Genomic DNA, 17,416 nt, shown 5'->3' on the forward strand with positions numbered 1-17,416 from the left:
TGCAGTGTTTGAGAATCTCTTTACCTCATAACCATTGCTGGAAATTTAGCAAATTGAAGAATAGTAGATACTGGCACACTAAGAGAGGATTATCTTCATGGTGCCCCACCAATGGAAAAGAAGGAAAAGGGGAAAGAAAAAATATCGTGGGTACATGGAAGAGGCACTTACTGGTAGCACATCAGTAGTAAAATGGAAGGACAATAAGGTAGTTGCTGTGGCTTCAAACAAAGTAAGAATGCTTCCAGTACAAAAAAACAGGGCGATGGAGCAAACTTGAGAAAAAGCATATTGAGGTTGATACGCCCAATTCCATTCAGGTATATAATAAACAGATGGGTGGTGTTGATATATTTGATCAACAAGTATCGGCCTATAGAATTCTAATTCGTTCAAGAAAATGGTGGTGGCCAATATTTGCTTGGATCATCAATGCTCAAGTTGTCAATTCATGGATGCTTTACCATAAACTGGGAAATATAATCCCTTTGCTAGACTTCATCTGGCATTTTCTAATTGTTATAATGAAGCAATATGGTACTCCTCGTACATCTCCTGGCCCTAAGAGACTGTCTGCTGCAATTGCAAAGGATTCTGTGTGGTGTAATGGTGAGCAGCACTGGACTAAGAAAGGAGACCAGCGTCACTCAAGATGCCGCGAATGTTCTCGACGCACAAAATACATTTAAATATGTGTTCTGCACCTCTTCACCCAGAATGCATGCTGCCCTATCATAAAATACCTCAGTAGTGTATAATGCACAACAGACTGAAATAATTTGAATCTATATAGGGATAACCTTTGTACAAGAAAAATAGAACAGTGTGGATAAGCAACTTATGCAATATGTTCAAGTATTTTTTATTTCTTTTATATTATGAATCAGTAAGAATTTGGAGTTTTTATGGTAACGGTCAAGATTAGTGATGATAATTACTAGAGATAATGAAGTTATGTTTGAAATACTTAGGTTTAATTTAAAATTATAGTGTATGTCATAAACAAAGATTTTGTGCATTCAAAGTGGCTAGTGGCAGTAAGATATGCTATATGATTGAATTTTTTATGTACTATAATTCAGATAGAATTTGCAGTTCTTTTCATAAAAGGCATGATTGATAATGATAATTACTAAGTATAATAAAGGGATGCTTAAAATACTTATGTTTGTTAAAAAAAACTATAAGTTATGTTTAGAATGAAAAGATTTTGTTCATTCAAGTGCCTAGTGGCAGCAAAAGCTGCCATCAAATAAATCATACTTAAGAAAGGTGATGATTTTATGTTGATAGTAGACCAAAATAAAGTATTTTCTGCAAATATGGTGTTTTTAAAACCAATAGATAATTCTCGTCCTTAATGGGTTAAACAGCATAAGACCAAGAAATATGTCCCGCCCTAATTTTCAGTTTCCTGCAATTTTCAATTAATTATAACGCAGTCAAAAGGGAAAAAGAGGTTCACAGCAGTCGTCAGCTTTGAGTGATTTAAACGAGGAAGGGGGCAGCATCTGTTTTAATTGCTCATCACTACACTTATAGCACACAGTGTCAATACTCGAGTTAATTACAATTGAATAAATTTCATATCACTGCTGTCTCGAGTTCCCTACAACGAGGGAAGATGACAAAACTTTGGATTGTGATAATACATCTACTCATTTAAAGGGTCGTATGACTTCAGTCTTTCTAAATGATGTTTGTTGAAGAAGTTTACTTCTATAATGCTCAGCATGGCTATACATAAAGAATATAAAATTGCCATTTGGCACATATAACAACAGTCATGACATCCATAATAATTTGGGTGATTTCTATGCAGATTACAGTGATACCTCTACATACGATCTTGATTAGTTCCAGAAACTGCTTCATATGTTAAAACGATCGTATGTTGGAGCAAATATTCCCATAAGAATGCACGGTAATTTGTTTAATTTGTTCCTCAGCCTAAAAACCCTTAATAACTCCTTAATAAATGGCTACACATAATTACAGATAACATTAATACAATTAATATTACAAGAATATCTAAAAAAAGAATAATAATAAAGAAATAATAAATAAAAAGGGTTTTTATTAACACTTTACCTTAGCGACAGGCCAGCGCAGGTGTAGGGACTGCTATGCAAGAGGAGACAGAAGATCAGCGAGGAGGTAGGGACGACGACTACGATAACGTACGATAACTTACACTAACTTACACTACGTGAACTTTAACTTAACTTATCTTTTTTTTTTATTTTTATAATTTTATATTTATTTTTCTTTTTTTTCTTTTCTTATTTTTAATTTTCATCACTTTCACTCGATTCGGTCTTCCTTTTCTTTGCTTCACTTTCTTTCTTTTCATCATGATCACTAGACCGTTTTAGAGATTTTTTAAAGAAACTATCGAGTGAAAGTTGCTTGGTACGGCTTTTGAGGATTTTTCTAAAATGAGTTAAACAAACATCATCGAACTGCGCAACTACACGGCAAACCTGAAGTTTCTGTGGATGATACTTGTCGATGAAATCAACCACGTGTTGATGATATGCCAACATCTGTCTTACTTCCGCCGTACCTAAGATTTGGCCTACCTCCTCGGTCTCCTACGACTCACTCAACTGAGCTTGGAACTCATCATGCTGCATGGCTTGCAGCTCCTTGAGTTCCTCGGTGGTGAGCTCCTCATGAAGCTCATCGACGAGTTCGGTGATGTCATCTTCATCCACCTCCAGACCCATGGACTTGCCAAGGGATACAATCTCTTCAACGTCTTCCTCGATGGCAACCACAGGTTCATTCGCGGGGCCAAAACCTTCGAAATCTCTGGGAGCAACAGCATCAGGCCAAAGCTTCTTCCAAGCTGAATTTAGAGTCCGACGAGTTACTCTCTCCCAAGCCTGATCTATGATCTTTAAGCTGTGCACGATATTAAAGTGGCTCCTCCAAAATTCACGCAAAGTCAAGTTGGTGCTTTGCGTGACATTAAAGCACTGCTTAAATAAGTGCTTGGTGTAGAGCTTCTTAAAATTAGAGATGACTTGCTGGTCCATGGGCTGGAGGATAGGGGTGGTATTCAGTGGAAGATACAACACTTTTATAAATTTGTATTCATCGATGATGTCATCTTCGAGTCCGGTGGGGGTGAGCGGGTGCATTGTGAAAAACAAAACAAGCACTTCAAAGGCAAATTCCTCTCCTGAAGGTACTTCTTGACAGCAGGGCCGAAAACTACGTTTACCCATTCCACAAAGATATGCCTAGTAACCCAAGCCTTAGAAATAGAATGCCATAGAACATGTAGCAGGTCTTTATTAATTCTATGTGCTTTAAATTCCCTAGGGTTTTCGGAATGGTAAACTAATAAAGGCTTAATTTTGCAGTCCCCGCTGGCGTTGACACAAAGCGCAAGAGTCAACCGATCCTTCATTGGCTTATGTCCAGGCATTTTCTTCTCTTCGGCGGTAATGTATGTTCGACTAGGCATCTTTTTCCAAAGCAGACCGGTTTCATCACAGTTGAACACCTGCTGCTCTACGTAGCCTTCCTCCGCCGAGATGCTTTTGAACTTTTTAACAAAGTCTTTAGCAGCCTTGGTGTCCGAACTCGAAGATTCTCCATGCCGAACAACTGAATGAATCCCGGTGCATTTCCTAAATTTCTCGAACCAACCTCGAGACGCCTTGAATTACTCCGTCGTAGGATCGGCTGAACTCTCCCCCGTGTCACCCCCAGAGCCCGCCGCCTTCAAGTCACTGTAGATAGCGCTGGCCTTCTCACAAATGATCGTTTCAGTGATCGTTTCGCCAACAATCTCCTTGTCCTTGATCTATATTAACAAAAGGCGTTCCATCTCTTCAAGGGTAGGGCTACGACATTTGGAAATAATCGTGATCCCCTTCGAAGGTTTCACTGCTTTAATGGCTGCCTTCTGTTTTAGGATCGTCGAGATCGTAGACATATTCCGGCCATATTGTTTGGCCAGATCGATAACACGCACACCTCGCTCATGCTTTTCTATTATTTCTTGCTTTAGTTCTAATGAAAGCATTGACTTCTTCCTTTTCTCACCACCACTACTACTTCATGAACCGAAACTAAGCTTTTCAGGACCCATGATTACGAAACAGAAAACAACACGTGAAAAAGGAAGATAAAAAACACTGTTTATAACGGAGCGAATAGAGAACAACCACACGATGCGCACGAGATGAGAGGACTGATCAAGGCGACGCTCGATTGGCGTCCCTCCGATGTGCTGCCGTCTAGCGGCGTCAACAACAAACCACGGTTGACGCTTTCGAGAAAATTCCACGTGTACGCGTATTGTTTACTTCGTATGTTGGAGCAACTCTTTGGGTGTCGAGACAGAAATTTGGTCGAATTTTATTTTGGATGTTGGAAAATTCGTATGTTAGGACATTCGTATGTAGAGGTTCCACTGTATCTGGAAGTAGGAATAAAAATACACTCTCAGACACCCAAATCTTTGATTTGGTAAATATTTAACCCAAACATCAAAACAAAAAACTCAAGTATGGGTTTGTTTTGGGGGCAACTCCGAGAAATACATTCATTTTCCACTATTTACGGTCTGCAAGGATGATAATTAAAAAGCAGAGGCAAAGATATAAAATAAGTTGATACATTCCCCTTAATCCAGTATTTAAAGATTCAATTGTAAGAATAGTAGTCTCACAAAACATGACCCATTAAAACCACTGAGAAAAGGGGATAAAATAAAAACGGTTAATCTAAATTGAAGAAAAGTGCTAATTTATTTTATCTATGTCAAAACCAAGGCACTCTGAAGTTAGCACCTGCCAGTTTTTCACCAAAAAGGTTTGGCAATACTTATTCACACACTAGCAACCCTTGAGTCTAGAAAAGCTTTTGCCTCTGAACTACACACTTATTTTTGACGACAATAATTCATAAACAAACATCGTGTGGTGTGAGTACAAAAATCATGTCACAGAAGGGAAATACAGGACAAGAAGAGTTGAAAATACTGTAATTCCAAATGAAGGTTGATAGAAGCATGAAATGTGTGTAGTGGAAACCAAAGATAAGGGGATAATTAAACCTTTTGCTAAGTTTTCCTTATTTCATGTTTAATAGCATGTGGCCCAAATAATTATGTAGCATCTAAAATGGCCAAAGGCCATGACATAAAGCATAACAATGATTGTTGTCACCATGTAAATAGCCTGCACAATTCAACTTTAGTTGACCTATAATACCATGTATGAATGGTACATTTATCCTCTATGTGATCCACAAAAAGCTGCATCCTTCAAGCTCAAGTTTATCAGTGACTTGTTTTCTTTTTAACATGAAATAACTTTGAAAAGTTGCTATGAATTTCAATTAAAGAAAAAAAATCATGGCCACTGCAATTTCACCAAATGATTGGATATCATAAAATATACATTCAAATGTCAATAACAGTCTACTGAAATACATTCCAATCCAAGTCAATGCACAGTTTTAGTGAATTAAGGGCACTGGTGGATCAATGCAATACTGGGCTTTGCTATGAAGACTGTCAAGTGAAAAACAGGCATGCGTATTCTCCACAATAGATACTAAGCCAAAATATATGACACATATTGTAAGTTAAACTTTGCCAAGCATATGGTTGCTCATTCACCTTTCTATCCTTTAATGGCTTCTTTTTTTTAATGACAAAAATATTTGATAAAGAGAGATGCGCACCATCTAATGATCAAATAGCCATAAACTAAATCACCAGGCTATCATTAAACATTTTTAGTTATCTTTTTACTTTGAGCTTGAAATTACGAACCTATCTATTATTCACAATCAACAGTATTGTCCAATTAGTCATGTTTATGCATTACATATGGTTCAACATGTTACTGATGCTGCAAAGTTGTATACAGAATAAAATAAATATATTCTGATACCAGATAATGAAATCAGCTAAATTGGTTAAATCAACAAAAGTGGCAACAATAAATAATTAGGCACACGAAATGCAGCAATTAACCACAACTGCCATGCAATCCTTTTTTTCCTTTTTTTTTTAAATAGGGCCATGAACTTGTCATAAATAGTTATCTCATACCCCCTTTAGATTTCACAAATGTTCTCAATGTTAATTGTGATGTAGTTAATATAGGATTTTTGATACTTAACCTTCACAGTATATTTGAAAAGAAAGAAAGAATAAAAGGTATAACCATTTAATAATGAAGTAAATATATGGCAACAAAAATAAAGCTCAGTCAGACCATAATATTGTACATAAAAATTTGATTTGGCATTAACATACTTACAATATACAACAACACATTTTTACTCGTCACAGATTAAACAAATTTACTGATTGTGAAAAAGGAGTATCTACATAGTGATAGGAGTTCTGATATAAGTCATGCAATCTTTTAGCATATGGGAGCTTTTCTTAGTGGCTTACGACTGATGTGACATAGGATGTAACATCAAGTTTTAATAAGAGTAAGCATTAATTTCCATACACAATTAAGTACTATCCTAGAGATCAAAGAAAATCTTCAACAGTCCAGCATACTGGAATATTGTCACTGATTAAATAACATTCACAAACTGCCGCTATAATATATTACTTTTTACCCTTACTCAAATGGAACAAAGTTTTCCTAATGTTTTCTTCCAACCTTGGAACTAAGAAGGGATTAAGTTCTATATCTACTATCAACAGTACTTTCTGGTACTAAATCTGGTCTATGTAACTATACCAAGTTACATTAAACTGACATTTAGCATAACGAAAAATATTTCTGCCAATTCACCCATACAAGGTCTCTTCAAAGTGACCACTTATGCAACAAATTGTTGACAATACTATTTTTTACAAGCATTCCTTTATTTTCCAAATTGAACTGCTCTCTTCCTTGTGTTTTATTCTTATATCTTTTACTTAAGTTTTCTGCCCAATAAAAATTCAATAAATATTTACCCTAGTCCTATATTTGCATTTCATTTGCAAAAAAAAACATAACATTCCTTGATCCAATTTTTATTCATTTCATCATTTTTTGGTAAGGTAGTTTCACCAGACTACCTAGTTAAAACATTTGATATTCACTCAAGTTGGCAAAATAGGGTTACCTTTGTTTGTAAATATAAAATTTCTTACACCTGGATATGTTACTGGGCCCTATCATACAATTTCACAATAACTATCTGATGAGAAATTAATGCAGGTTCTAAAAATTTCTTAACACTCCATACAGCCAAACATGAAAAACCATATTTAAATTTACATTTAAAATAGCATAAAAACTAAATCAATTTGTTATATGTAGGAAACACCATTCAACTAACAGTGCACACTTTAATAGAAATAAATAATAGCCAAACATTTATAATAAAATTAGTTGGAATAATAGTTCTGACTAAATTTCACGTTGGACATAAGGCACTTTTTGTAAACCCTTACACAGCCCTGAATAGTATTTTGATCTCAACAATGCCTCTTAAAAATATAGAACCAGGGTCAAGAATAAAATATCAATATCACTTTGTGTACTAGAAATAAAATGTTTTTGCAGCTGGGTATTATTTTTCTACAAAGAACAATGATGTGATACTCAAGCCCAACTTTTATCTAGTCCTTAAATTGAACTAACACTTGAGTTTCACACCAATCAAGGTTATAAAAATCAAGCTTTTCCATACATAGCCTCTTATGAATTTACTAATGGCCTACCAAGAAAACTGTTGTACATAGGGTGGTTAAGTCTTAATTTATTTTGATAAAATTTACATTGCAATACACCACCAAAATCACTTTTCTTTCAAATATTTGTTCTGGGCTTAAAATGACTGACTACAAATCATTCACAATTTTTTTATAACTACTGGTTCCTATCCTCATGAATTATAAATGCTATACCCACCCATAAACATATTTTTTTCCACAACCTTATTACCTAACCACAAACATATCACCTACTGGTTGAATGTTATCTGAAGAACAAAAATAGACTGCAGTATCAGTGATTTATGCAAGAGAACATGGATTGACAGGGGAAGCAAACCAATGATATCTGCAATTTTTGGAGAGATGGGCTATAAACTTTAGTTCGATCAACGATATAACCGACTACTTTAAAATAGGCGTCATATTAAAACCTTCTTAAATCTCTGCAGTCTAATTATACAAATAAGAAATGGAGAAACAAATACAGTACTCTTTTCTTTTTATTTGACAGTTACTTTCTTGGTTGAAATGCTAGACAATATTTTGAGCAATATAGATATATATCATTGAATTAAAAATTACAGCAATTAGATTCCCTGACATCCAGAATGATATTACTTCTATGCCACCTAATTGACCACATTTGAAGACCCATATGCTAAATTATGTATAATAACAAAACTCCATTGGTGAAAGAAATTGATTAAAAAAGAGCTTAAGAATAATGACAAAGGGTGGAAAGGGACAAGTTTAATATATTCATGCATTTCTACATACGTCCTTGTTCGATGTTGCATATACGCAGATCTGTTTTCTGCTAAAGTATACACTTGTGAGCTCGAAGACTATTAACTGGAGAATGGACTTTTATTTTCATGCATATGTAGCAAAAATAAAATAAAATAAAATTGAAATCTAAATACAGTATACAGTATTATAAATGCAAGGAAGGTGCAGGCATTAAAAAATCATAACTATATGTTACTTCTTGAGACATCTTTTGAGAATCAAAATCAAAACTGCTACAACTACGACATCTAAAAACAGACTCAAGATAACAATGAAGAAAACACAAGTACAGAACTCAAGAACACTTATTGAACTGAAACCTAAAACTTGTGAATGACTATCTACAAGGTTTCTTACCTTCTAGACGATGACTTTTGAGGGGCTGCTATCACAATGGGATGCTTTAATAAATATTCTCTAAAGCTTTTGTTATTTTTTTTGCATACCCATGAATTCTAAACCAAGTCATTCATAGTTATCAAAAGGAGTGGCACACATACAGAGTAAGAACATTACTGAAAAACTCATGCAATTAATCATTATAAGCAAAATACCTGTGGACCCAAAATTATCAACTTTCTCCTCGAATTTATAATAGCAACAAATAACTAATCAAAGTAATAGCAGCAAACACAAAGTAAGGCAAAAATAATTTATTTTCACTTTAGTAAAATACAAACTACCAAGCCCTCATCATTATATTATCTTTATTACATATACTGTAGTGCTTAACTTCAGTTTCTAAACTCATGCTTCTGTGAATCAAAGGCTGAAACTCACTATTCCAAATGGTCATTATTCCATTGAGTATACTTTTCAGCACAGTAAATATAGTGTCTTAATTTTCAAGCTATCACAAAATGTATATAATCTATATATATGTACATAAGAAAAAATTGTAGCCCTGAGCAAACAAAACATCCCTTCGATTAGGTTTCCTTAACAACATAATCCAAAACTTCCCAGAAAGTAAGCACAATCAAATATAATATGGTAATAAACCCTTTTCACATCCTACCAATCCTACACTGGGTTGTAAAAAAATTATAACTGTGATCCTACAAGGAACAATATCTGCTATCACAAAAGCTCAACACTGTATCAGGGAGAGCTCACTCTTGCATTAAAATGAAAAGAGAGAGAGAGAGAGAGAGAGAGAGAGAGAGAGAGAGAGAGAGAGAGAGAGAGAGAGAGAGAGAGAGAGAGAGAGAGAGACATGAGACATTCCATAACCATTTGTTTGACTGAAGATTTAGTGCAATGGACTGTCTCTAATTTCTATGACAACACACAAATGCAAATCCATCTGCACGTAATGTGCACACTGATGAGCACACCTAAGCTGGGTATCATTCCAATAATGGCAATTCCTCTGCTTCAAGTAATGTATGTATATCATTGTTATCAGCCCTCATGAAAATTGTTACGCCAGACTGGTAGGCAGCAGGAATCGCTACGTGTGAAGTTAAGTGGCGTCGGCCCTGCATCACAGGTGGTGCTGCTTGCTCCTTCAATACACCCAATACTTGACCTAAAATACAGAAATAAAAGAAAATTACAAATTTAGAAGTAATTTGTATTTTTCCTTACTATACAAACCTGGGTTCTCTACTATGGATATGACAAATTCGTGAATAATTTGTATTTTTCCTAACAACGCAAACCTTTAGCTATTTTTAGGGGTATTACTTTTGATGAAACTGAAAGGAAGAGCTATTAAAATTTTACCGAGGGGTAACTACCCATCCCACTAGTTAGTGGGGAGTAGGGGGGCAGCTTGCTACCACTCCCACTCACACACCTGTGATTTAGCTCACTTTACTTGGAGGTAAGACTTCAAGGGGGATAGGATCAGCGGGTAAGTTTATATAAATAGCTAAAGTTTTGTATCGTTAGGAAAAATACAAATTATCTATGAATGTCATTTTTTCCGTAACTGGTATAAAAACCTATGCTATTTATTAGGGGTGACTTACCCTTTAGGAAGGGTGGACCTCCCTGCCAATCTGGCTTCTGGCTTTACCCAGGGGCTCCTCCTCTGAGTATATTTGTACCAAAAATAACGATTCCCTGTACCTCGCCAAACCTTGCTATGCAAAGTCTGCAGCCTACGTAAGCTGTGTGTTGAGATCAGCAGTGTGACTGTCAAGGTGAAAGTTATTACAAGATTTTGTAGGAAAAAATGTTGTAACCAAGACTTTCCCAATACCACCTCGCCAGGGTAGGGGGATGCAATAGTATTAGCTTGATACTAGGTACACAAGGGAGCATGTGGTTTGAGGTCACTTATGCAAAACCCAGGATGCTGCTTTCCCCAAGAGATTTTGTTTTAATCAATTTATTGCGCCCATTGGCGTCAGACATTTGAGTACATGGTAATACAGTAATATTGTTTACATCTACATTGTAATTCAGTTATACCTAAAGAATAAAAAAAAATTATATACAGACATTTAAGTACATATTTAAACAGTATTGTTTATATCTATAGCATATACTGAAGGCTATACAAAGGAATACAAAATAAAGTATAGACAGATATTTAGTACATATCAAAAACAATATTGCTCATTTCTATATATTTATGGTTATGCAAATGAATTCATATGGAATACAAATTAAATTTAGTTTGATTTCTTAGGTAGGTTGTACCTATCTTTAATTAACATAATAAAACAGCTGATTATTCAATATCCACCAAAGTGAGGATGGCGCATGAGGATCTCATCGAGCAAATCATTATCTGTCAATAACTTTTTACATGTATCAACTACTGTGAGTCTTTGGGGTAATATGTCACTAACAAGAGGACATTCCAGGCAATAGTGTTCCAGGGTGTTGGCGTTGGGTGCGTCACATAACCTACAGGAGGAGAAGTGAGGAACTCCATCTTGCTCAGCCACCTGCCAAACTGGTCGCCAACCCAGCCGAAGACGCGCACAAATCACGTTATTTTGACGAACCATGAGTCCACTGCGGCGATATTTATGTTGGTGAGGAAAGAAGTGATCATAATGCTGTATTGATATACTGGTGGCTCTCTCGGCATTACTACGATGATGGGTAGGTGAGCGAGCAGCTTGGCGCACCATTTTTCTGCAGCACAGGAGAGATGGACTGGGAGCATCAACATCTGGAGGATCCAATTGACAGGCAGCCTTTGCGAGATGGTCAACGGTGTTGTTAGCCAGAAGACCCACGTGAGAGGGAATCCATAGGAAGTGCACTACCAGTGTGCTCATGTTGGCCATGTCTAGTTGCCTATGTATTTGTGTAACCAGGGGCTGGTATGCTGGCTTATGCGAAGAAAGGGCTTGGAGTGCTGGTTGCGAGTCGCAGATGATCAAGCCGTTATTTCTGGTCCGTGTGATTAAAATAACTGCATCTAGAAGTCCATGTAGTTCACAATACGTGGAGCTTGATGACTTTGGGAGGCGACGGCCTGTCCAGCCCTCTGGCGGGGGTTCCAAAGTGGGGGAGAAAACAGCACATCCAGCACTGCCATCCTGCTGTAGGGAGCCGTCTGTGTAGAGGTGATGGGCTACACTGAGGGACGAGGATAGTCTGTCGATGGTCTCCAATGCACGTTGTTGTTGAAGTTGAGGCAAGTCAGTCTTAGAGACTGGAGTGTAAGAGATTTCTGGCACAGGAGTCTGCCAGGGTGCAAGGCCATGATCCACATTCTCTGCCACGATGTTGATGTCAAGCCCCCGAATGCTTGAACAGACAGTACTAACTAGTGTACGTCCCCCCTGGCGTAGTTGTGGACGAGGTGCATCTAGATCGAGAGAAGTTCTGATGATGTTTGAATAGTGAGGAGACAGGTGAGGGTTATACAGGCATTTGATACTGAAGTAGGTGACATTGGAGTATATTCTCTCAACGAGTGGAGGGAGACGGAGTTCGTGTTGCATGTTTACAATTCGAGGGAAGGATGAAGAAAAGAATAAGAGCCAGTCAAACCTTTTCATTCACGCAGACTAAAACCGGCTAACAGTGCCCTCAACCTTCTGCTACTTGTCCAATAAGGAGCTTGAGGTATACAACCAGGTGTTGTGCAGCCACCACAGGACCGATAGATATCATATTAAGTTCCTGTGGGTCATGTCTCGCAGGAAAAAGGTCGTGAAAGTCGCCTGGAGCATTCACACCCTTGCTTGTAGAAACTGCGTCACAGGGTAATCTGCTTAGAAGGGCAAAGGGGGCATAGCTATGCCACTGACATCGTGAGTCAACGTGTTGGATGAGGATCTGGATTCAAGACGTAATTGATGACGCTGTGAATCCAGCAGAGATGATGTTTTGGTGATCCTCTTTTTGTCTCTCCCAGTGCTAATGACAAGAGAAGGGACCAGGTGGGCTGTTACCATTCTCTTGAGGTAGAGCCTCAAACCTCACCCAGGGTACAGTAACAGATGATCTGGCTTGTCAGTTACTGAGTGGAGACTTGTTGTCTAGGATCCGTCACTTTTGGAGATTGTATCTTGGCAACAACCTCAGGGACGAAACTGAACATTGCCTTTCACCCTTCTCATAAATGGGCAATGTCGAAATAGAGACCATGAAGTTCCTTGACTCAGTTGGCCGCTGTCAAAGTGTGTAGGAACACTGTCTTCTAAACCAGGTGAACATTAGTTGCCTGGTGATCCTCTTTTTGTCTCTCCCAGTGCTAATGACAAGAGAAGGGACCAGGTGGGCTGTTACCATTCTCTTGAGGTAGAGCCTCAAACCTCACCCAGGGTACAGTAACAGATGATCTGGCTTGTCAGTTACTGAGTGGAGACTTGTTGTCTAGGATCCGTCACTTTTGGAGATTGTATCTTGGCAACAACCTCAGGGACGAAACTGAACATTGCCTTTCACCCTTCTCATAAATGGGCAATGTCGAAATAGAGACCATGAAGTTCCTTGACTCAGTTGGCCGCTGTCAAAGTGTGTAGGAACACTGTCTTCTAAACCAGGTGAACATTAGTTGCCTGGTGATCCTCTTTTTGTCTCTCCCAGTGCTAATGACAAGAGAAGGGACCAGGTGGGCTGTTACCATTCTCTTGAGGTAGAGCCTCAAACCTCACCCAGGGTACAGTAACAGATGATCTGGCTTGTCAGTTACTGAGTGGAGACTTGTTGTCTAGGATCCGTCACTTTTGGAGATTGTATCTTGGCAACAACCTCAGGACGAAACTGAACATTGCCTTTCACCCTTCTCATAAATGGGCAATGTCGAAATAGAGACCATGAAGTTCCTTGACTCAATTGGCCGCTGTCAAAGTGTGTAGGAACACTGTCTTCTAAAGCAGGTGAACATTAGTTGCCTGGTGAAGTGGACAGAAAGGAGGTCTCCTTAGAGGCCGGAGAACATGAACTATGTTCTGAGAGGGAGGTCTCAATTCCGCCTGGGAAAAGGCAAGCTTATAAGTCCGCATGAGTTAGGAAAGATCTAGCGATGAGGGGATGTCACTTCCTTTCAGTTTGAAGGCGAGGCTCAGGGTTCAGTGATAGTCTTCACCTGGTGCTACTGAAAAGGGGTCTTTTCCTCCTGCAATTACTCGATTCCGCTATTGCTGGAATAGAGGTATCAAGTGGAGAGATATGCTTTCCCACGACACCCACCACAGAAGACGTTATACTTTGCCTGGTAAACTGTTGCTGAGGAATTCCTCAGACATCCAGAGAACCTCTTCGCAACTTAATGCAAAAAGCCTCTCTGAGAGAGGAGGTGCTGGGTAGTTTCCAGGCGTACAATCACAGCGAAGCTATAGCTTGTGGTAGATGTCAAAGTGTGGTTGTCTATAACGTAGAGAGGGTTCTCTTGGAGGCTCTATCAGGAGCTGCAGAAGGTTTGGAAACCATTCTGCGCAATGCCATGGAGCTATGAGAACCCTTGAGAGACTGACCGATGTTCTAACCTTGAGTAACCTTTTCTTCAGACAAAAACAGGGACAAGACGTAAACCTTGTTGTTGTACCCACCGTTGTTGGCATGCCTCTTGCCAGAGAATGGAATGAAGCGGGCTGACAGTAGTACCGAGCGGACTTCGGCCCATCTTAGTATTATACTGTTTGATGGGAAGAGGCTGCGAGCAAGTTCCTTCTTGCTGGTTGATGTGAGCCCCTATACGGTGTTGTCACTCATCACACCACTGTGAGGCCCGTTAGGAACTGATGACGCTGTTGAAGGACCAGAAAGTTGGCCTTCATCTCTTAAGAGATTTAAGTAAAGGTACTTACGGACTGTACCCCAAGATCTGAGGTCGTGTGGTGCAGCACTATGGTCCCTCCCCCCTTCTTTTGATATGTCTAAACATAGCATCAAGTATGAGGGGTGGGGAAGGAAGAGAAGGTTACGCCACTCCGTAGATTCTCAACTAACACCCATCCCTTGAGGTTCGTCCAAGCCTCTGGTCCCATGGGGATAAGAATGTCCGGGGAATCGAAGGCCCGATTCCAATTGGACTCAAGCAGCCACTGGAGAGAAGGAATCCTGAGGTGGCCATTGGAAGCTAGACAGGCCAGGGATGATAGGTGTCCAAAGAGAAATAGTCACTCTAGGCTGGGAGTTCTTCTCGTCTTGAGAAAGGGTCTTGTGACCTTTCACTGCCTCGTTATCCTATCTTTGATGAGAAGGCTTTGTGGAGATTGGAGTCTAGAATCATTCCCAGATATACCAGTCTTCTGAGAGGTAAGTAGGGAAGACTTCCAAAGGTATACCATGATCACCAGATCTTGGTAAAAAAATAAACTTCAGAAGTTACGGTGCTAACGCAAGGTTGCCACCGAGTCTGCTAGGGTCTGTCAGTCGTCCAGTAAACGGAGGTGACGGAAGCCGATCCTGTGAGCCCAGGATGGGTGCTGTGGAAAGACCAAAGCACAGTGCCCTGAACTTGTGTTTCTTGTTTGTCTAGACTGAATCTCCGATATTCCTAAAAAAATGGATGGTTTGGCACTGGAAGTATGCATCCTTTACATCCAGCGTAAACATGAAGACCTGTGGTCTTACCCCATGTCTGAACTTGTCTAACATGGTGTGGACATCAACCCAAAGGGACAGCTCCTTACAGATCCTTTCACATTGGAGATTGACGACGCCGGGGTCTTGATTCGTGGGGAAAGGATTAGACACGATACCCCGTGTAAGGATTCTTCCTTAGGAGAGAACTACTTCAACTGATAGAAGTGGGTAAGGCAACGCTTGACCCTACCATGCGCCCTGACGTGATTGATGCTATTCGTTAGAACAGCATCGGTCCGGCGAATGTTAACCGAGGGTCAGCGGCTGGGTATCGTTGCTACTGTGCAGTTAAGAGAGTGCTCGAGTAGTCACCTGTCGACAAGCCGCTGATGGGGGACTATTAATCGCCTGCCGATCGTTTTTGTGGATTGGCGAGCTAGAGATCAGCAAGCTGATGATTGGCTGGTCAGATCAGAGAGCTGAAGTCGATGATCGAAGAAAGACGAGCTGGTAATCAGCGAGCTAGTGATCAACAAGCTGATGACTGTGCATAGACTAGCAATCAGCGATCGGCTCGCTAACAATCGGAGATCATTAGCAATTGGCGAGACTGGAGGTCACTGATCAGAGTAAGATGAGCTAGCAATTGGCGATCTGGTGATCGGTGGGTTTGTGATCAGCAAACGGTGATCTAGCAATCAGTCGGTTGATAATTTCTCATTGGTGGAAGATGAGCTAGAAATTGGCAATTGGCGAACTAGTGAACGGCAGTCGGTAAGCTAGTGATTGGCGATCTGGCAATTAGAGATTGGCGAGCTTATGATAGGCAGTTTGCAACGTCCAGATCGTGTTTGCTGACAGTAGTACTGTCAGAAAAACCTCCTGAAGAGAAAGTTACAAAGAGTTACCAGTGAGGAGTCTCGACCGATGGTAGATGCGGTGGATCCGCTAGTAAGATGGAATCTTCGCGATCTTGAACCCTTCTGTGAAGCCTCTTCCTTCCTTTCCCAGCGTGCGTGCTGTAATGCGTTTGCGGGGAGGGGAATAGGGCAATGGTGACCTGTCAAAAAGTTTTCCTATTTGTTCTTTTTGCCTCTCGCTCGAGTGCGCAGGAGAGTACTGGAGTGTTGGTGAGTGCTGACGAGCCAGAGAGCGCTTGTGCCCAGAAGAGCGCTGGCGCGCAGAAAAGCGCTGCGCAGGATGATGCTGGTGCGCAGTTTCCAGAGGACGCACAGGAGAGCGCTGGCGAGCAGTATGGCGGTGCACAGAAGGATGCTGGTGCAAAGTTTCCGGTGAATGCGCAGAAGATCGCTAGTGCACAGTAAGGCGCTGGCGAACAGGCAAACGCTGCAATGCAGGAGAGCTAGGGGCGAGCACGAGAGTGCTGGCAAGCCGGAGAACGCAGGTGCGTAGGCAAGTGTGGGCGGGAAGGTGAGCGTAGGTGGGCACTGGCGAGCTGGAGAGAGGTGGTGATCTAGCGAGCACTGACGAGCTGGAGAGTGCTGGCGCCTTACCTTACCTTATTGCCTTATTTTTTGTTTGGGTTTCCCAGGTCCCTCAGTGTGAGGCACCGCGTATATCCACCCGAGAGTTGCTAATACATCTTCCGGTGTATTTTGCATCTTCCAGTCTTGGATGGTCTGGGATGCATCTTAGGTATTTATCAAGCTGATTTTTAAACGCATCTACGCTCACTCCTGATATGTTTCTTAGATGAGCTGGCAGCACATTAAATAGTCGCTGCATTATCGATGCTGGTGCGTAGTGGATTAATGTCCTGTGCGCCTTTCTCAGTTTACCTGGAATGCTTTTTGGCACTATTAATCTACCTCTGCTTGCTCTTTCTGATACTTTAAGCTCCATGATGTTTTCAGCAATTCCTTCTATTTGCTTCCATGCTTGTATTATCATGTAGCGTTCTCTTCTCCTTTCTAGACTGTATAGTTTTAAAAATTGCAGTCTTTCCCAGTACTCAAGGTC

The 17,416-nt window shown here is 40.0% G+C and overlaps 1 protein-coding gene across 5 annotated transcripts in view; it reads right to left on the reverse strand.

Moving 5' to 3' along the window:
* Positions 1–6,183: 6,183 nt before the first annotated feature.
* LOC137650085 (uncharacterized) overlaps positions 6,184–17,416 on the reverse strand; it is a 513,271-nt gene continuing 502,038 nt past the window's right edge. For all 5 annotated transcript variants that reach the window (XM_068383168.1, XM_068383169.1, XM_068383163.1 and 2 more), the window contains one exon: positions 6,184–10,019. In XM_068383168.1, coding sequence (XP_068239269.1) covers positions 9,838–10,019 — 182 coding nt within the window. In that variant the 3' untranslated portion in view covers positions 6,184–9,837. The remainder of the gene's footprint in view (positions 10,020–17,416) is intronic.

This window comes from Palaemon carinicauda, chromosome 11 (genome assembly GCF_036898095.1).
Source record: "Palaemon carinicauda isolate YSFRI2023 chromosome 11, ASM3689809v2, whole genome shotgun sequence".
NCBI classification, from domain to species: Eukaryota; Metazoa; Arthropoda; class Malacostraca; order Decapoda; family Palaemonidae; genus Palaemon; species Palaemon carinicauda.